Raw genomic sequence first — 21,037 nt, forward strand, 5'->3', positions numbered from 1 at the left:
AATCCATTCTAGAGTCGATTTGAATTGCTTGGAGTATGAAGTACTTCAAAATTGACTGCACTGTTTTATGCTCTTGTAGTCTAAATAATGCTTGATCCCCATATTTCTTTTACTTGATCTCCATACTTTATTATTTTATACAAAATACAATATTGAAGGAATGGAAAATCGAACTTAAGACCTTTCTTGATTGTCAAACCTTTGACTCCATGCAACACGTTCTCAGAGTCGTTCTATGGTGAGGGTGCCATATATGGACCATAAATGTGAACCTTTATATTAACCACATGATTTATTTGAATAGTAACTTCACTTAAGTTTAATGAAATGATCATGTGACTAATATAAGAGGTCTACATGAAGAGTCCACTATACGGCACCCTCATTGTAGAATTTCGCCACGTTTCTCACTCTCAACTAGGCGTCGTTATTCTCATCAAGTCCAATAGCAAGCCTCAGTCAAGGCCCAAAAACGAATGAATAAAAATAATTTATAAACATTAGAAAAACATAATAGAAATGAAGAAATAAAATATAAATAAAAAAAGAAGAAAGAAATTTCTAACGTGGTGGGCTGCAACTTTGACTAAGAAGAAGAGCCATCCGCAGCTCCTGCCAAACCCAAACCCAAACAAACCAACCCACCAGCTTTTAGTTTTACTTTTCTTTTTTTCCTTTCTTCCCCAAAACAAAACTAAACTCTGTTTTCATTTCAAGCTCAAAGACAAAGTCCTCCATTGATATCCCTCCCTCTCTCTCTCTCTCTCTCTCTCTCTGTCTTTGTCTTTGTCTACTCTCCAGCGTATGCTTTGGCAAACGAAATCTACAATTTCAATCTCACGCCCAAAGCAAAAGCAAAAGCAATAGCAAAAGCAAAAGCATCCGAATTTTCTAGACTTTGGGTCAACGACGTCAAACCCAGAGATGCTCCAGATTTTGATCGGTCAACGCCAGCTGCTTCCCCAATTTTTAGACTTTGAATTCGAATCAGAATTAGGGATTCGTTTATGAAGAGGCTGAGGCTACTGAGCTGAGCTGAGCTCCTGGAATTTGTGAGGGAAATAGACGCAGTGATGTCCACCACCTCGGGCTCTGCTTCTGTTTGGCTATTTCTGCTGTTTGGTTTCCTTCAACTCCTTAAGCTCTCTGGCAACGTTGAAGGTCTCTTCTTCATGTGTTGTGTGTGTTTGGTTATGGGAATTTGGGTGAATGAATGACTGATTTGATTTCCTTGGAGACAGGTGACGCATTGAATGCGTTGAAGAGCAATTTAATTGATCCTAACAATGTTCTCCAAAGTTGGGATCCCACTCTCGTCAACCCCTGTACATGGTTTCATGTCACTTGTAATAGCGAAAACAGCGTTACGCGAGTGTAAGCAGCTAAAACACTTCATTTCACTTGTTTCTTTCAGTACATTCATTCAATTCATTTTCCTTCTGTTTATTAAGCAAACCCAGGAAAAGAAAAATATCCAAAAAGGAGAAGGAAAAAAAAAAGACTAATGATATGCTTTTCTTGTTTTTAACATTCGCGCTCATTCAGTGATCTTGGCAATGCCAATCTCTCTGGTCAATTGGTGTCACAACTTGGTGTTCTTTCCAACTTGCAGTACTTGTAAGTGTGTTTTTGAGTCTACTTGTTTGTCCCTGTATTATCTAAAGTTTCATCAATATGTATCCAAATTGAAATTGGAATCTTACCTTAAAAAGTGAAAAACTGATCCATCGATTCACTACTTCCATTGACAGGGAACTTTATAGTAATAACATAACTGGAAACATTCCAGCAGAGCTTGGAACTTTGACAAACTTGGTCAGCTTGGATCTTTACTTGAACAGTTTACGTGGTACCATTCCCGACACACTTGGCAAGCTAGAAAAACTACGTTTCCTGTATGAACCCGCATCCTTTGTCTACATTATTTGTTTTTTCTTAACAAATTGTCTTCATTCTTTAGTTGGTAGATTCATTTATTTATGTTCTGATTGATTATGCTTTCTCTGAATGCATCCCGTACAGTCTATTATGTGACTTGTCCACTAACAAATATGGTTTTTCTTTTGGATTTAGAGGATTTAGGTTGTGGTTTAAAGAAAATAAATATATCTTGTATTTGTTTGTTTTATTCGATATGCTAATTTAATGTTTTCAATTATTCCTTCAGTAACATTCATCCTTAGAGTGCATGATAGCATCTAGGTTGAACCCATAAGATCACTTAGGTTGACTATGATCTACCAATATTGTGCCACTGTAGTTAAGGCATCAAGGTGGAGTTTAAACAAATTAGCATAAGGAAAATAATATACAACAGGTCAACAATACGCAAAAGGACAAAAAACATAAATAAGTAATTGGAACCCTTAAGGCAAGATGCCTGGTATCAAGATTCTAAAGAAGGTAATAGTTCACTCAGTAAAGCTAATATGGATGCGACTGGAACTCTAAATGCCAGAAGCATTAAGCTAAAAGCAGTGGTGTAAATATTCTAAAGAATGTCCTAATAGGAAAGGAAGAAATAATAGTTCCCATAGCTTTTTGCTGTTCCGTTTTGTACCTTGATGATTATGAAACCCCAGGTTGCCAGTTAATCATGGCACATAATAGCTTGAAGAGTCCCTGTCATAAATTTCTTTAGCTCTTTTTGAGTGTTTTGTTTCGTAGTTCTCTATCCCCAGAAATGTTGATGCAGAAGAAGTCTTAAAATAATGCCATCAACTATCTAAAAGAGACTTCTTGTGCTAGTAATTGAGTTCATGAAGTTTTAGTCTGAAGGATGATGATAAGCTTATATTTAGTAAGAGTATTCCAGTTTGTGTTTCTATCTGATCTCAATCTTTTATATTGCAAATAGTTGTATAACATTGAGTTTTAATTGGAGTGTTATAATTTCCAATTTAGTTTTCGAGCCATCCTTGTGATCTCTCTTAGGTTTATCATAAGAAAATTATCATGCTCTCTTTTTGGCTTCTCAACAACTTTCACTTTTCTGGGCATGCAGAAGTTAGGGGGATTTATTTATTTTCCTGAATACTGAGTATGTTAAAAAGAGAATCCATTGATTTCCCAGAAATGCTGTGCTTTAATCCTTGGTATCTCAAGCAGTAACAGTTACTAGATTCATATTATCTAACCAGTGAAGGATCCTGCAGAATGTGTAGTCTGTTTTGACACTATGTGCACGCATGACTTGCACATTCTTCTAGCGTTTGAATGTGACAAGAAACATGTGAAGAAAAAAAAAACCATAAAACTTCGTTTCAGTCTATTTATCATCTACCCTTGGAAAAAATTGAATAGTGATGTGTTAGAAATACAATATATGTTGTCATTGGAATTGTTGGGGATATAACAGTTTCTGTTCCGTGAAATAGGCGTCTCAACAACAACACCTTGACGGGGAATATTCCCATGGCTTTGACTAAGATTCAATCGTTGCAAGTCCTGTGAGTTTTGTACCCTTTTCATCTCAATAAGGAGAGAGCGAGAGAGAGAAGAGTTACTAGTTTCTCTACCATCAGAGAATTCAAATAACAAAGTTTTTTTTTACATGGAATGCAGGGATCTTTCAAATAACAATCTGACTGGAGATATTCCAGTCAATGGTTCTTTTTCACTTTTTACTCCCATCAGGTTTGTAGAGGCTATTTTATTCTTTTTCTTTTGGAAGGCTTAAGTAAATGATGTACTCACTGACATTATTCCTCATTTTGCAGTTACAAAAATAACCCTAATCTGAAAGCTCTTCCAGTCACTCCATCTCCTCCTGTTTCTCCAACCCAGCCAAGTTCTCCAGGTTTTACCAGTTATAGTATTCTTGTGATATGGACTCTTTTTTTTTTTTTTTTTTTCAGAGAGCATGATGTTTGAATATTTTCCAGGAACTTTTTGGCTATCCCTTGTGTTTATATATTTATTTTCATAATACGAGATGCTTGTTGCAATCACAGAAATGAAGAAGAAGAAGAAGAGAGAGAGAGAGAGAGAGTTATATAACATCTGACTTTGATGAGAGAGAGAGAGTTATATAACACTGACTTTGATAATTTTTCATTATATAACATCTAACGTTAATGAATTTTTATTTAGGTTCTAGCTCATGTCATGCAAATAAACCTTCTGCTTAACTCTGGTGATTCTTATTAGGTAACACTGCTACTGGGGCTATTGCTGGAGGGGTTGCTGCCGGTGCTGCTTTGCTGTTTGCTGCACCTGCAATTGCACTTGCTTGGTGGCGACGAAGAAAACCACAGGATCATTTCTTTGATGTACCTGGTTAGTCAATTATAAAAGAATAATTTAACTTGATCAGGATCATGTTGTATTATGGGATGCATGTTTCACCGATCTATACACTTTGCAGCGGAGGAGGATCCAGAAGTTCATTTGGGACAGCTCAAAAGGTTTTCTTTGCGCGAGCTACAAGTTGCAACAGATACCTTTAGCAATAAAAATATTCTAGGTAGAGGTGGATTTGGTAAGGTTTATAAAGGACGTTTAGCTGATGGGACTCTGGTAGCTGTAAAAAGACTTAAAGAGGAGAGAACCCAAGGCGGAGAGCTACAGTTCCAAACAGAAGTTGAAATGATTAGCATGGCTGTCCACCGCAATCTGCTTCGTCTGCGTGGATTTTGCATGACACCAACAGAAAGGCTGCTTGTATATCCTTATATGGCTAATGGAAGTGTAGCATCATGTTTGAGAGGTAGTGTTTTAAATTCTTTGCTATGTTGATGAATCTATTTTTTTCTTGACATTAGGAAATTATTTCGAATACATTGATTCAATAAATTAATTTTTCAGTTTTAAGTTACCTTTGTGATGTTGATCTTATTTCTTCTAATTTGAGGATACCAAAAAATTCTTTTTTATCTTTTCCTTTGGGGAGGTATGGTGAGATCACACGACCTATTCTGTAATTCTGCTTTCATGATTATGTCTATGAATTATTGTAGATCGTCCAGAAGCACAGCCTCCACTTGATTGGGAAATAAGAAAACGCATATCATTGGGATCTGCAAGAGGCCTTGCTTATTTGCATGATCATTGTGATCCGAAAATTATTCACCGTGATGTGAAAGCTGCAAACATATTGTTAGATGAGGAATTCGAAGCAGTTGTTGGAGACTTTGGATTGGCTAAACTCATGGATTACAAAGATACGCATGTTACCACAGCTGTACGTGGCACAATTGGTCATATAGCACCAGAGTATCTCTCAACTGGAAAGTCGTCAGAGAAAACTGATGTTTTTGGATATGGAGTCATGCTTCTTGAACTTATCACTGGGCAGAGGGCTTTCGATCTTGCTCGGCTTGCAAATGATGATGATGTGATGTTGCTTGATTGGGTATGCATTTACGTTTTTCTATTTCTGTATGTAGCTAATTTATTATTCAATGCAGATTAGATAGTTCCCTGTGAAGGTTTCTGTAATTGTTTTGGGTAGTTCCCTGAAAAATAATTAAAAGATAGTAATAGTGTTATTTAAACAGCTGGTCAGTTCCTGTTGGATGCATGTAGAAAATGTAGAACAGACTTGTCCTTTTTGGCTCAAATGTAGAAAACAGTTGCAATGATGGACGGAAGAAGAAAAAATTATATTTACTTTAGGTGTAGGCAGAAAAAGCTTAGAAAATCAGTTCAATTTGATTAGCTTTTACTAATTGGAAGTACATTTTAGCGGCAATTATTTATTTAGCTTTATTTACAACATTTAAGTTTTATCTATTAGAGATAAATTATAATTTTATTTTAGCACTTATATTGTTATTAATATAATTTGTATAATCACTAATATATATTATATTACTATTATTTGTTGTTATCGTTATAATTTTTGCTCTTGTTGGTTGGCCTTACTGTGATTGTTTGAAAGTGACAACTACTTTGGTTCATTATATTAGGTTATCATACCAAACTACTTTGGTCCATTACACGCTTTCATGTTTAAACATTATGGGCACATTTGTGCTGTCCCTGGTACCATATTTTTCTTTTCAACTTGTGGAACTACCTAACTTTTATTTTTTTCAAAATAAAATAAAATAAAATTTAGGTCAAAGGATTGTTGAAAGATCGGAGATTGGAAGCTCTTGTTGATGCTGATCTAGAGGGTAACTATATTGACGACGAGGTGGAGCAGCTGATCCAAGTAGCTCTACTCTGCACGCAAGGCTCCCCAGGGGAGAGGCCCAAGATGTCAGAGGTTGTCAGAATGCTTGAAGGGGATGGTTTGGCAGAAAGATGGGAGGAGTGGCAGAAAGAGGAGATGTTCCGCCAAGACTTCAACCCTATTCAACATGCAAGTACGAATTGGATCATGGACTCTAGTTCTCAAATTCCACCAGATGAGTTGTCCGGTCCCAGGTGATACGCTCCTTCATTCCGTCCTCTGTATACATGTAAGAAGCCTTCAGGAATTGACAAGGCCCATTTTGTATTTCAGCAATACTAAATTTGTGTATATGTTTGTCTTTTCTCCTCTTATTTGCTTTTGTTGTCCATTTTATTCTTCTCTAATGTCTTGTTTATATCACACAATGGAGCTGGTGCTGCTGTAATTTTTATAGGGTTGTTAACTGGCATTATGAAATTATGGTGCTAGCAACACGGCAGGAACTAGGAAGGGCCATAAAAGCACCCATTCCTTATCATTTTTATGTACCCGGAAATTAGTCAAGATTGTCGAATAAATAAATCTTTATTTCCTGCATCGCAGAATGATTTTGTATTAAAATTAAGGTGTTCTATTACCGTACATATTACCATGTCATCATTCCTTTCTGGTTCATTTTTACTAGTGGCCAAGCTATGGTCTATGATTCGAATGTAAATGGAAAAAATCCTTCAGCAATGCAAAATTCATGCGGGGTGAATTAAGAAACAATGTGTGCTATTCGTAGAAGTGTATTGTTTTTTCCTCTTTTTGGGGTTGTGGAGGGAGGGCTTAAATAGGTGTCTGGGAACTCATGAATCATGATCTATTATGTGTCTTATAACTTATAATCTCTATACCCGTTAAGCATTTCACCTCCATCCCACCATTCCCATCTCTATCCTCATTAAGCATTTCACTTCCGTCTTCATACCCACAATGTTCAAATTGGGGACTGCCCATCCTTGCCTTCATTGGTGACCTGCCCTATTAATTTGGGCTCTTATATTGGGTATAATAGTGAATCTCCCATAAAATTAACCCTAAGTCAAATTTTCAATATCATGTGATTTTGAGTCGTTATACAGTCACCAAACTAAGTCCCCCTCCACAACCAAACAAGAAAAAAAAAAAACACATACACACACTACACTTCTAGGAATGCAGAAGAACCACAGCACACATTGTTTTTCAACCACTGTGCATCAATTTTGCATTTGGCTGAGATATTTTTTATTTATAAAGAAACCAACCATCATACCCAAATTAAACGAAGCCAGAATCAACCCTATAAACAAATATACTGTTCCAAAAAATATATATATCAACCTCAAAAAACATTCAGCCCCTATGCTATAGTGACAATACATTTAATCACATCATTCTCATAAGTCATAACCAACAAACCCAAAAAAAATAAAATAAAATCATTCTTCAAGGGATCAAAAGTATAAACTATAACGAAGATATAACTCCCTAATATTAATCAAACCAACATTGTAGCTACTGCCACTACGAATATTGTCATAAAACATATTATACCATAAACACAAATTCTTCTAGCAAAAAAAAAAAACACACACACACACACACAGAAACATTACACGTTGGAAACATTACTTCACAAGATTACAATTGTAATACTACATGAATATTCTCATCAAAAGCACATTATACTATAAAAGCATAAATTCTTATTATCAAAAGAAAGAGAAAAACATACAAAACTACGAATTTGAATCATAGACTATAGAAGGAATGATTGAACCAAATAAGAATGATGACATAAACAACCCTATAAAAATTACAGCAGCACCAGCTCCATTGTCTGATATAAACAAGGTATTAGAGAAGAATAAAATGTATAAAAATAAAAAACAAAAAGCTAATGAGAGGAGAAAAGACAAACATATGTTAAATTTCAGAAAGACAGGCTAGCAATCCACAAATAGCAACACTGATATTGTAACAAACTTAATCACCTACATAGCCTTGTAAGTGTGAAATTTTATCACAAAAGGTCTCCGTACTATTAATAGTGGACTCATTCATTATATGTTGTATTTTATTTAATCCAATATTCTATGTGGTACTTTATATTCTTCAAAAACAATTTCACAAATGTGGTATCTGCTGAACACAAAATGTGCCTTGTCAATTCCTGAAGGCTTCTTACATGCATACAGAGGACGGAAGCAAGGAGTGCATCACCTGGGGCCGGACAACTCATCGGGGGCAATATGAGAAGTAGATTCGTAGATCCAACTCGTACTTGGATGGGGAATAAGGTCGAAGTCTTGGCCGACCATCTCCTCTTTCTGCCAGGCCTCCCATCTTTCAGCCAAACCATCACCTCCAAGCATTTGGACAACCTCAGACATCTTGAGCCGTTTCCCTGGGGAGCCCTGAGTGCAGAGTAGAGCTACTTGGATCAGCTGATCCACCTCGTCGTCAATATAGTTACCCTCTAGATCAGCATCAACAAATGCTTCCAATCTCCGATCTTTCAATAGTCCTTTGACCTGAATTTTATTTTATGTATAATAAAAAAAAAGTTAGGATGTTTCTACATGAATCTAATGGGAACTTGTCAGCTCTTTAAACAAGTATTACTATTTTTTAAATATTTCCATAGGGAATTTTCACAGGTAACTACGTGATCAGATCTGCAAGGTATACTAAATTAGCTACATGCAGAAACAGAAAAACGTAAACGCATACCCAATCAAATAACAAGACTTCATCATTATTTGCAAGCAGAGCAAGATGAAGAGCCGTCTTCCCAGTGACAAGTTCAAGAAGCATGACTCCATATCCAAAAACATCAGTCTTCTCTGACGACTTTCCAGTTGAGATATACTCTGGCGCTATATGACCCATTGTGCCACGTACAGTGTGTAACGTGTGTATCCTTGTAATCCATGAGTTTGGCCAATCCAAAGTCTCCAACAACTGCTTCGAATTCCTCATCTAACAATATGTTTGCAGCTTTCACATCACGGTGAATAATTTTCGGATCACAGTGATCATGTAAATAAGCAAGGCCTCTTGCAGATCCCAATGCGATGCGTTTTCTTTTTTCCCAATCAAGTGGAGGCTGTGCTTCTGTACGATCTACATTAATGTATAGACATAATCATGAAAGCAGAATTACAGAATAGGTCATGTGATCTCACCATAACTCCCCAAACCCAAAAACTTGTTCATCTTGGTATCCTCAAATTAGACGGAAATAAGATCAACATCAAGAATTCGAAATAATTTGTTAATGTCATGAAAACATAGAATGATCCACGTAGCAAAGAATTTAAAAGACTACCTCTTAAACGTGATGCTACACTTCCATTAGCCATATAAGGATATACAAGCAGCTTTTCTGTTTGTGTCATGCAAAATCCGCGGAGACGAAGCAGATTGCGGTGGACAGCCATGGTAATCAGTCCAACTTCTGTTTGGAACTGTAGCTCCTCACCTTGTGTTTTCTCCGCTTTGAGTCTTTTTACAGCCACCAGAGTCCCATCAGCTAAACGTCCTTTATAAACCGTACCAAATCCACCTCTACCTAGAATATTTCTATGGCTAAAGGTATCTGTTGCAACTTGTAGCTCATGCAAAGAATACCTACTAAGCTGTCGGAAATTGACTTCTCGATCCTCGTCAGCTGCAGGCCTTCTGATCTGTGTGAAATCGACTTCTGGATCCTCGTCCGCTGCAGAGTTTATACATAAGTAAAACATACACCCCATGTGTTAGTGTGTGGAAGTTGCGGCTGGGAGGAGAATGTCCGGCCGGTTGGACTCGACTCGAGCTATTGAAGTTGCCACTGGGTCTCCGGATTTGTTACTGTTGAAACTCGCGGATGGAGCTTTGAGGCCGAGCCCAAAGAAGGAGAGATGTGCGGCTCATCTACCTCTCGGAACCGAAGCTGAACCACCGACGTATCGGTTTACCGAACGAACAGTTTGGTTTCCGAGGGAGACAGAGGCAGCGAGCGGAGAGTTTCCGAACTGTTCTCTCCTTCTTTTCTCCCAAACAGGCCCGAAGTAACGGCGCAAAGACAGAGAGAAAGAGAGAGAGCGGGACAGGGAGAAGAGGAGATGAAGTCTTGCATTGTTGGAAGTTTCTTGTGCTTTTCTCTTCTTTGCCCAAGACTTCATCTACAAAATTGGTCAACAAGTATCATAAATTTAGTAATAGAAGTGAAAATAAAAATTTTAAAGTAAAATTGAAATAGTTATCAAACGGGTCCTAAATTTTTTATTAATGCCATATAGTTAAATTGTTTGAAATGAAATATTAACAATGTACAGAGGTTATGTTGCATGTACTGTCCAAAATTGATGGATTATGAAGCGTTGTTGTATGATCTTCAGGTATGGACACAAAATTGATTGAATTAAACCCAAGGGCATTTTATGGTATTTTGAACACCATCAATCTATTTTTTGCTAACACTTTTGCTTTAAATATATAGATTAAAGATAATATTGGTAGTTATCTTCCAAAGAACATTTAAATTTTTATAAAAAATAAAGAATTAACTTTTATGGTATTTTGAATGTTTCACTATATATATAGATTAAAGACCATTTACATAATCCAACATAACAATATACATTCTGCAACCCTAGTTAGACTTATTTTTCAGACTACTTTTTCAAGCTATCATATTGCTAGATTCTTGTTCTCGTAACTAAACCATAACAAGTGCAATTACGCTTAATTATATTGGTCAAACCATATATACTATTTACCCATGAAAGGTGAAATTGAAGTAAGGGAGTTTTCGAATGAGGCATGAGTTAATTTTGTTGTGTTTTATAAGTGTTTAGTTACATGGTGGTCGCTACTTTTCCAATACTAAATTTTGGTGAGTTTAGTTGTAGATGACCGAAATTTAACCTAATATTTGGTGTCATTCTATCATGAAATTGAAAGTAGTTTAGTTGTATTTGACAGAATTTGTACCTATTACTTGGTGGTGACCCACCGAAAATTATTCATTTTTTCAATAAGTTGTCGACCATAAACTTAATGCAATATATTTTTCCTTTTTCCTATTGAATTAACAAAAAGAAGGTGACGCTGCTGTTGAAAGCAAAAATATTGGACTAGAATGTGTAATGGACTACAGTGATCAATTCATAGCTTACGAGGTAATCATTTTTAGTAATTTTTTTTGGGTCTAAAATCTTGTTTTTTTAAATATGCAAGCGATAATCTAAGGGAGGGGATTTGATCTCGGGTGCAGAGTGGGAGCACATCCGTTTTAGCCAACTTGGTTAAGCCCATGCGTATTGTCTTAACCAGTTTTAGTATCATTAACGTGACATTACATTTCAAATTTTAATTTCAAATCACATGAGTGTTATGTGTAGATATTCAAAGGGCATTATTTAGATGGGATCGTGCACAAGGAAAGATGAATAATATCGTAATTGTTATTAGAAGGTCTAATTATGGAGTTAAGGGCAAGAGGTTGAAGAGACCTCGAGTAACACTGGCTTGTAAGAGAAAAGGTAAATATGAGACAAATGGTGCAAGGTTAGATGCAAATGGTAATATGAAAAAGCATTGGAGGAACACTGGTAACATGAAATGTGGATGCCCATTCTTGTTAAAGGGTGTCAATATTGGTGATAGGGATGATTGGAAGTTAGAGGTGGTTTGTGAAATACAGCCATGCTACTGGAGTATCTTGGAGGTCATTAATTGCACTTTCTGAAGAGAAGAATGCTTTGTTGGTGGACATGTCTAAGAGTTTGGTGAAACTCGTATATTTTGGTCACCCTAAAAGATAGGAATGCAATGAATGTTTCAACTATCACGATAATATACAATACTGGGATCTGAAATATAACAAAAGAATTTACTAGATGAACACAGATTCAACAATTGATTATTAAGTTGTCCAAACACAATTGATTTTGTTGATGATGATCATTATATCCAAGTATGAATTTATTTGTCTAAGAACCCTCTCAAGATGGTAGGGATCAACAACATCACAACACTTGAGCAAAGCATCCATGACTTTTAGGTTTATGTGAGTTTTAATTTTGAGGGTAGTTGTGTATATTTAAGAAGATTTTATGCTATATCAGAAAGTTTTTATAAAAATTTACATTTATGAAATTATATGAGTTAGATTTTGGCCTTTTTATCATGCAGGGGCTAACAATGAACAATTATGTTAAAGACTAAACAGTACGAGCTTACAATCCTTCATAGTACTTAAATTTTAGTTTATAATAATTTAGTTTTTATATATAATGATTTTGCGAATTTTGACCCTGCACTAGCAATTCAACTAAAGGAACCTAACGGTAGTAGTAGAGGTAAATGTCTATGTTAGAACCTGTAAGGTCGCATTAGAATAAGCACAAACATCAAAGGACTGAAATTTAGCCAAAACTTTTTAAGGTTTTGAATTCTCGGAACAAAAGAACAAGATCCAGTCATATCATTGTAGCTCCAGGAAAGGAATATTTGCAGCACAACCTAGTCTAAGAACAAACTGATGGGAGCAGCTTCACGAGGAATGGAAACTCAAAAAAAGGACTAGAGGAACCCTCCTGTGTCTGACCGGAAAAAAAAATTCCTGTCTAAACGTCTGTCAGAGGGGCTAGCCTTGCTCATACGTTGGTAACTAACAACTTGCATATACAGAAATAGCTCATAACCGACATGGCGGGTCGACCAGCTTCACCTTTTTCCACCAGTGTTAACTCGTGGTTTGCTTTTAACCTCGGCTTCCTGAAAACAAAGAAAAATATAAACGTCCAGTCTTGAGTATTTTCAGGCCATCATGAACAAAATTGTTGAAATGTATTGTCTGAATATACCTGTGGCAAATGGAGGAAAATGTAGTTCTTTGCGGTAGCTGGATTATGATTTTCTGCACCCTTGCTCCAATCATAGCAAACCTGCAAACAAAAGTTCAGGAAACATCTTCAATATAATATTTAAATTATGAGAAGAAAATATGTGGAGAGTTCGTTTGAGTCTTGTGCAATCAGTTTTCAAGTCATATTTGCTTGTACAGAAAGGATAACCAAGGTGTAATGCGAGGAATTTAATTACTCTAAGAGATTGTAACCATAGACCACCATTAGTCACTTGTGTACACAAAGAAACATCATTGTACAATGGCACACGACAAGAGAAAAAAGAAACAAAAGTTAAAGGCAAGCAAGAGTATAGAGCTAAGGTTCATTGGAGGTACAAATTGAGATTACAGAAAGGTTGATCATCATCACAGTAACTAATATAAAAATACATCCACAAAAAGCATTGCCTGAAATTTTTCGCACAATGACAATCTAAATATTCAAGGATGGTTTACTATAAAGTCATAATATAGTTGTGGCCATAATAGTGTACAGTTCAATGACCTCTCCTGATAAAGGTTTAGCTGGCCATACTCTGTTTCCAAAAATGTAATCTAACATAACTACTTCTACCACTTTAAACCAGTTGAAGAACATGAATTGTATGCATGTACACAACTACCAGTCATTTCCGACCCCAGATTTGAAAGAGGAAACCCAGAAAAGTTAGGATGGTATTTCCCTTTTTCTAAATTTACATTACACAATGACTCAGTCACATGAATCAATAATATTAACAGTCGAGAATGATCTTAAGTAGAGCATGACACTAATTTAGTGGAAATTTAAGCACAAAGTGTATGAGAGAGCCCTCAGAATATTCTTATAGATCAATGAAGTCATGACGCAAGGTGGTATGTGCGAGTGTGTTGTGAAAACACTGCTATAGATTAGTCTGCCTTGGTATGAGTTAGTGCTGTGAATTTATGTGCGCAGGTGGTGCGCGTGAATACAGAGAGAGAGAGAGAGAGAGAGAGAGAGAGAGAGAGAGAGAGAGAGAGTCTTCATATTGGTTGTGCAATCATGAAGAAAGAGAATTACCGCATATGCAAATATGGAACCATCATTGTTGAATGTACTGCAAGGTATAGGTTGATTGCACCTTGACATTGCCTGAAAAATCAGAAAAAAGTTGTATTAGACACCTATATGCATATAACATAGGATTAGCCATAGACCGAACATATAAACAAGAGAGTTGGAGAAGCACATAATACAAAGACAAAAGAAATAGAAAATAGATGTGGGAGAAACCTTCAGTCTCTGTTTGCTATCCTTATCCCAAAAATTGAAAGAACCATCAGAACCAGCAGTAGTAAATGTGTGATGCACCTGAAACAAGGGACACAAATAAGCTTTAAAATTAGAAATAATAGTAATAGAACACGAAAAGACAGATTTATCCAAAATTTCTTTGAACAACCCTAACAAGAACCATAATGAAATGGCAATGAATGCTGGAAAAAAAGAAGTTTGGACTGATCATAGAAAATATCATAATTAGGCATTCCCAGTCATAATTCTGAAGTAAAACAAAGAACACTGATCCAAATGCACTTAAAGTTACCCCATATAATAGAACAAAATCAACTGAAATATATTTAAAGGAAACTTTAAAATTCGCGCGTTGCTCAAAGAGCGACGGTCGTATGATATATGGGGTGAGTGAGGCGATAACAGAGGTGGTGCTCCGGCGCCTTGAATATCAAGGGTCGTATGATATATTGATGAATGGATTTTCCTTACAGTCTACCACTACTCCTAAGAAATAAAATAAAGGTATTGAAAGTGCATTACAGAAAATATAAGTTGCTCCGTGGGAGGCTTTTGGTTTGGTGTTTGAACCCCTTGAACGTGGTCTTGAGCTTAGTATTTATAGGAGGAGTCCTGGAAGGCCAATTGAGGCTGAAAAAAGATCTGCCTGATGGCTTGAAAATATCTGCATGGTGGAGTTTGATCGGGGCAAGTGGGTAGTCAAATCGGCATTTAGGATCGTGAAGCATGGTGGTGTGACCCCCATAAATCTCGGCAAATCTCGCCACGCCCTGATCGTGGGCTCCGCACTCTTGGTCGTGGGAACGATTTAATGCTCTGGTCCAGTGGTTGGTGATCTGACCTCAAGCTGTGAGAATGCATTATGAGAATGTTTGCGCTTAACCACTTTGATTCTTGTTACCAAATCCTGACTTCAATCACTTCCCTTCTGCCCTCGTGCATTAAATGCTTCTTGCACCCAGTGGTTTTGCTGTGGCGGTCAGAGGCACTACTTCATTAAATGGGGCGTGGGACCCTGAGGCCACGTGGCGATTTGACCATAGTATCTTTGGCCGTGTCTCTCATGGACCTCGGCCTCGGCCCATAATGTCGTGGTTGTGAGGTCGAGAAGATCCCGCCCGTATTTTTCTTCTGCTTTCAAAAAGGCTAAATGTTTGACGAAACGTGGCGTTTGATCCATGAACAGGTGCTACGGCCGAGAAGAGGTCCTTCGACGATCGTGATTTATTAGGCACAAACATTGCCCCACATCCTCGGATTCTTGGTCACGGCTTGGGCAGAGGCCGAATGGATTCAAGGATGGACTCTCCGCCTTCCCAAGTGATCGACGCTTGGGGTCTTAAATGCGAAGGTCAATCGACGATTAAATGCGCAAGCACGCCTCGCAGCCATCATCGCGCAAACCGCCGCTTGTCTCGTTAAATGGAACGACGGTTTCGAAGCCACGTGCCCTTTCGTTTCATACTCGTGTCAATATAAAACCTGGCCCTCTTCATTTCTCTTTACTCCTTCTCCTTCATTCCAACCTGCTTCAGTGGTCTCCCCGTTGTAGCTTCTTTAGAACCAAGGCTGAGCCATATCCACGGACCCCTGTGTCATGGCATGACCCAAATGGTTGTCTCCCTCCTGCTGTCCAACAACTATCATTCGTTCTCGAACGTCGACGTGGGCCAAAGCCGTGGTGTGGCCGAGATTCCTTCCCGGCCCTGGGGGAGAATGATCTTCCTTCGTATGAGGCTGCGGAGAGACCGCAATGTGATCGATGAAGATGGAAGGGCCTGGTATGACGATTCCAACTCGGCCATGTCCGCTTGGCCTAGCATCTTGGTTGCATCTATGACCGGGTGACGACCGATTTTGGTCGGCTGCACCGTGTCCCGAGTGACGGCCCCGGCCGTGTCCGGAATGATGGCCTTGATTGTGACCCGGTCTTGCCCATGTCCAGAGTGGCGTCCGCACTCATGGTTCGAGAGACGACCCTGATTTTAGCCGGCTGCACCCATGTCCCGAGTGGCGGCCCGGCCGTGTCCGGAATGACGGCCTTGGTTGTGACCCGGTCTTACCCGTGTCCAGAGTGACGGCTCTACCTTCGGTCGCGGCTAGTTAAACCGTAGGTGGTGGAAGGACCGCTTAGGGAAGAATCATCCGCCTGTTCGAGCAAAAAGGGTCAAGAAGCGGCCGTTAATAGATTTAGGATGTATTTCACTTTTTGCATATGTATGCTTATATGTTCCTTTCGGCCACAACCGGCCATTCTTTTTGTAACCGTGCCTCCGTTCTTTCAATCTAAATGAAGTACAACTCTTTTTTCTTCTGACCGAATGTGTGGTTTTTTTTTTCTTTTATCTTTGCCGATTGCAAAACCTCATAACCCATTCTCGGCCGTCTCCCATAATGACGGGGCATATTTCTTCAAATATTGGCCGTTTATTGGCAAGTTGTGCGATTCCCACCCTATCTCTTAATCAAATGCGGCTCGGCCAAGGATCTGATCGATAATAAACGGCCCTTTCCAATTGGGTGAGAATTTGCCGAACCGAGGGTCCTTAGTTCCGATAGGAAGTACGACACGCCACACCAAGCGCCTTCGGCGAAAGTCCTTGCTTCACCTTTTTGTTGTAGGACCTCGCAGTTGACTCGCTTTTGTGCTGCGTTAGGTTATAGGCGCGAGCCCGGATTGCTCCAAATCTTCGACTCGAGCCATGGCCTGTGCATAGTCCTTCTCCTCCGTCCGGGTCGCTCGGTCACAGGGAGAGACCGAACCTTTAGCTCTATCGGAACGATGGCATCATGACCGTAGGTTAAGGCATAGGGGGATGTGCTAGTAGCCGATCGTTTCGAGACTCGGTAAGCCCAGAGGGCCTCAGGGAGTAAGTCGTGCCACGCCCTAGGTTTTTCCCCAATCATCTTCTCGAGGATACCCTTGATTACCTTGTTGCTTACCTCGGCCTGTCCGTTAGCCTGTGGGTAGTAGGGCGTCGAGTGGACCAATTTGATCCCCATCCTTTCGGTGTATTCTCAAGTCTCGGCTGATCACGAATACCGGGCCGTTATCGGCCGTGATGGTTTCGGGTATACCAATCTGTGGACGATGTGATTTTCAAGAATCACCACCGCGTGCTAGAAATGGACCGATAGGACTCCGCCTCGACCCATTTAGTGAAATAGTCGCTTGCTACTAAAACCCAGCGTCTGGTTGGACGCGACGAGTGGATTTTGCCGATGATATCCACGGCCCATCCTGAACGCCAAGGTTTAGTAATCGGGTGGAGGGCGTCGGCGGTACCCTTTGTATGGGGCCGTAGATTTGACACTTGATGCATCCTTCGCATATTCTATGCAGTTCTTTAAAATGGTCTGCCAATAATAGCCGTACCTCCGGACCAACCATCTCATCTTGACGCCGGATTGGTGAGCGCCGCAAATCCTTTGTGGGATTCGCAATGATAACCTTGATATCTTCGGCGCTGGGCATAGGAGCAATAAACCGTCCGATCCTTTTCGGTACAGCTCATTCTGATAAATTAAATAACATCGAGCTCGGAAGCAAGTAGTCCTTTCGTGGTTGCCGGAGGGCTCGACCCATACTTCACTATGGGGTAGTGCCATCCTTTCGTGGCTCGCCAAAGCCGTAGGTGCGTTTCTCGATTCTTATTACGCGGTCATGGTCGCTGTTCGAATGTTCACACTGACGCTACCGGGCCATCTCATTGGCCTCATGGTTTTCAGCGCGTGGCACGTAAACGAAGGAGATCCTAGAAAATTTGTCACCGTATTGAGGGCCGTTACATAGTACAAGGTTAAATTTTCGCTCGTGCACCGATATTCCCGGTCGCTGGTTAATTACTAGCCGAGAATCACCGAGACCAGGACACGGGTTGCCTGCATTCCTTTAGAATTTCAAGACCGATGATGAGTGCTTCATATTCTGCCTGATTATTGGTTCATTTGAAATCAAGCCGGAACGCAAATTGCCACCTTTGTCCTTGGGATTCGATCACGACCCGCCCCGACTGGTCTCCGTCGGAGCCATCGAAGTACATGGTCCAGAGTTTTTCTCCATATGGGTCATGCCGATCTCAACCTCCAACTCCTCCTCTTGCCCCTGAACCGGGTGGTGGGCCAAGAAATCGCCAATGCCCGGCCTTTGACCGATTGGGCTACATATTGGAAGGTGAATTCGGACAATGCCATCGTCCCATTTCCCGATCTGATCGCGTATGATCGGCCGAGTAAGCATGTATTTGATGAGGTCGGTCTTGGAGATGATCTGAACGACCGAGGGAAGCATATAATGGCGCAACTTGGTAGCCGCGAAATAAAGCGCCAAGCATAATTTCTCGATTGGTGAGTAGTTGAGCTCGGCCATGTTGAGGGTGCGGCTCGATAATGCACTTTGCTCTCGCCGATTCGTTGTTTTGGGCCAGCAGACAACCGATAGAGCCCTCTGAAGCCGAAATATAAAGCCTCAAGGGTTTCCCTCTTTTTGGCGGCATAAGGATTGGTGGTTGAGATAAATATTGCTTGATGTCGTCGAGGGCCGCTTGATGTTCTGCCCCCACACGAACCGCTTGTCTTTCGGTTTGAGCAAGGAGCCAAGGGCCGGATCTTTCCCGCCAAATTGGATATGAACCGCCTTAAAAAGTTGACCTTACCTAAGAAAGACTGAAGTTCCTTTTGGTCCTTGGCGGGGGTGCCGTCATGATGGCCGTGGCTTTATTCTTATCTACCTCGACTGTTGGTGGACCAGAAGCCGAGAAGTTCCGCGGTGACCCCAAAGCACATTTCTTACGGTTCATCTTTAGGCCGTGTACCCGCATGCGATTGAAAGCCTGTCGGGGATGTCCCACATGGTCGGCTTTGGATGAGGATTTCACAACAACGTCGTCGATGTAGACTTCGAACGTTCGGCCAATTAGGTCTTGAAAAATAAGGTTCATAGCTCGTTGGTACGTTGCGCCGACGTTCTTTAGGCCGAATGGCATGACTACCCATTCATAAGTCCAGATTGCGCCTGGACATCTGAACGTTGTCTTGTGGACATCTTCCTCGGCTATGAAGATTTGGTTGTAGCCAGCGTGGCCGTCCATGAAAGATAAGAGCTCGTGCTTCGCGGCTCCGTCCACCAGGAGGTCGGACACGAGCATGGGATACTCGTCCTTGGGGGTCGCGAGGTTTAGATTTCGTAGTCGGTGCAGACCCTCAAAGCCCTAGTCTTTTTCAATCGGTACAATGTTGGCCAGCCACTCAACGCATCGAGCCGTGCGAATAAAGCAGCTTCAAGAAGCCGTTCAATTTCCTTTTAACCTTAAGTCGATCGAGAATCGCCTCGCGGCTATTAGAAAGGCTTAAACCCCTCCTTAATTTTTAATTCGTGCTCGACCAAACTTCTTGGTAATCCAGGCATCTCATGATAATCCCAAGCAAAACAGTCTTTATATTCATGGAGCAGGCCGATAATTTCGGCCGCTAACTCAAGATTCAAAAGCTGGCTTACAAAAAGAGGTCGTGGTTCGGCCTCGGTCCCGACATTTATTTCTAATAATGGGTCCTAGACCTCGGGGTAATCATCCTCCATCTCGGCGGGCGCTATCTCCAAATCGTCAATGGTTAGAGTGTCCGCCTCATCCAATTCGTGGAGGAATTCGATAAGGTTGATCGGTGAGTTCGGCCGTAATGATTCCCCGTCCAATGTTCCAGCAGTCTTTCCATCGGTCGGTTACGACCGCTCCCTCTCCCTTAGAGGTTTCGTATATCATTTAAAGGTGGTGAGGTCGATCAACACTTCGCGCGCCAAATCCGCCGAACATTCTCGGCGCCTAACTCCAGCATTTTCTGGGCCGTTGTCCTGGTTGGTCGGCCGCTCGCATCGTGGTCGGTGAGGACAACCCATCCGACGTCGTCGTCCATAAATTCATGCTTGCACAGCGTTGTTTTCAAAGGATTTTTCGTCGGCCGGGTGTATGGATACCCTCTGGCCATCTCGAACAACAAAAGTTGGAAGAGGGAGGACGGTATGCACCGGACTGATGGATCCATCCACGGCCGAGCAAGATATTGTAGTCCATGCCGGATTCGACCATGTAAAAGCCACGACTCTCGTCCCGATCGGCCACGGTGATTTTTAGCGGCAGTACCCCGATGGTTTTAGATTTGTCGCCGACAAAGCTGCTCATGACCACGTCCATCGGGGACGAGGTCCTCTCGTCTTGCCCAGCTTCCTCATTAGCGAACAGGGAAGGATGTTGATCGTCGCTCCACAGTCAACAAAGACCTTGGATATGGGCACACCTTCGACATGGGCCGAGATATATAATGGCTTGAGGTGTCGGTATTTGTTTGCCTCGTCTATGGGTATTACCTCGTTAAAAGTCACGGCCAACAACTCTTCCTTTGTTTTTGGCCTTTGACCAAGCTGTTCTTCGGCCACGTCGTTATCTAGGCCGTCGGTCTGGCCTCCTAGGGCCGAAAATTCGGATGGTAGCACCAAGACCATGTTCATGGTGACCTCCTTTGGCTCCTCTGGGTCTCCCTACTAGCTTCATCTTCGGCCTCACGGCCGCTCCCGCGAGGGTTCCTTTTCAACAATCCCGAGGACCCCTCATATTCCTCGTCGGAGATTCCCGGTGTGAGGTCGTCCTCGGCCTCATGTCCAAGAAAGGACTGCCATGCCCTCGGCCGTAGGCCTTGCAGTCCCCGGGTTCTTTGCAGC

General features: G+C 40.7%; 1 protein-coding gene, 1 long non-coding RNA gene and 1 pseudogene across 3 annotated transcripts; 1 reads left to right on the forward strand and 2 right to left on the reverse strand.

Annotated features, from left to right (window-relative positions):
• The first annotated feature begins 628 nt into the window (after positions 1-628).
• Positions 629-6,742, forward strand: LOC103319160 (BRASSINOSTEROID INSENSITIVE 1-associated receptor kinase 1-like). The gene is made up of 11 exons (XM_008220671.3): positions 629-1,161; positions 1,242-1,374; positions 1,546-1,617; positions 1,752-1,895; positions 3,378-3,449; positions 3,565-3,636; positions 3,720-3,799; positions 4,150-4,278; positions 4,367-4,708; positions 4,959-5,353; positions 6,062-6,742. The coding sequence occupies exons 1-11, from the start codon at positions 1,074-1,076 to the stop codon at positions 6,374-6,376; spliced, it is 1,842 nt and encodes a 613-aa protein (XP_008218893.2). The 5' UTR covers positions 629-1,073; the 3' UTR covers positions 6,377-6,742.
• Positions 6,743-8,058: 1,316 nt separating this feature from the next.
• Positions 8,059-10,308, reverse strand: LOC103319159 (BRASSINOSTEROID INSENSITIVE 1-associated receptor kinase 1-like; annotated as a pseudogene). The gene is made up of 3 exons (XR_016124529.1): positions 9,480-10,308; positions 8,882-9,274; positions 8,059-8,682 (listed from the first exon to the last, which is right to left on the reverse strand). The product of XR_016124529.1 is annotated as a BRASSINOSTEROID INSENSITIVE 1-associated receptor kinase 1-like (transcript).
• Positions 10,309-12,563: 2,255 nt separating this feature from the next.
• LOC148919417 (uncharacterized) lies at positions 12,564-14,426 on the reverse strand. Its single transcript, XR_016124530.1, has 4 exons — positions 14,305-14,426; positions 14,092-14,163; positions 13,006-13,086; positions 12,564-12,916 (listed from the first exon to the last, which is right to left on the reverse strand). It is a non-coding gene; the product is annotated as an uncharacterized LOC148919417 (long non-coding RNA).
• Positions 14,427-21,037: the final 6,611 nt, after the last annotated feature.

This window comes from Prunus mume, linkage group LG2 (genome assembly GCF_029339155.1).
Source record: "Prunus mume cultivar Tortuosa linkage group LG2, ASM2933915v1, whole genome shotgun sequence".
In the NCBI taxonomy this organism is placed as follows: domain Eukaryota; kingdom Viridiplantae; phylum Streptophyta; class Magnoliopsida; order Rosales; family Rosaceae; genus Prunus; species Prunus mume.

Excerpts from the sequence above, each read along its gene's own strand:
- LOC103319160 (XM_008220671.3), top strand. The coding sequence starts at position 1,074 with ATGTCCACCACCTCGGGCTCTGCTTCTGTTTGGCTATTTCTGCTGTTT. Across the intron at positions 1,618-1,751 it reads CTTTCCAACTTGCAGTACTT|GGAACTTTATAGTAATAACA; the intron begins GTAAGTGTGTTT and ends TTCCATTGACAG. Across the intron at positions 3,800-4,149 it reads AACCCAGCCAAGTTCTCCAG|GTAACACTGCTACTGGGGCT; the intron begins GTTTTACCAGTT and ends GATTCTTATTAG.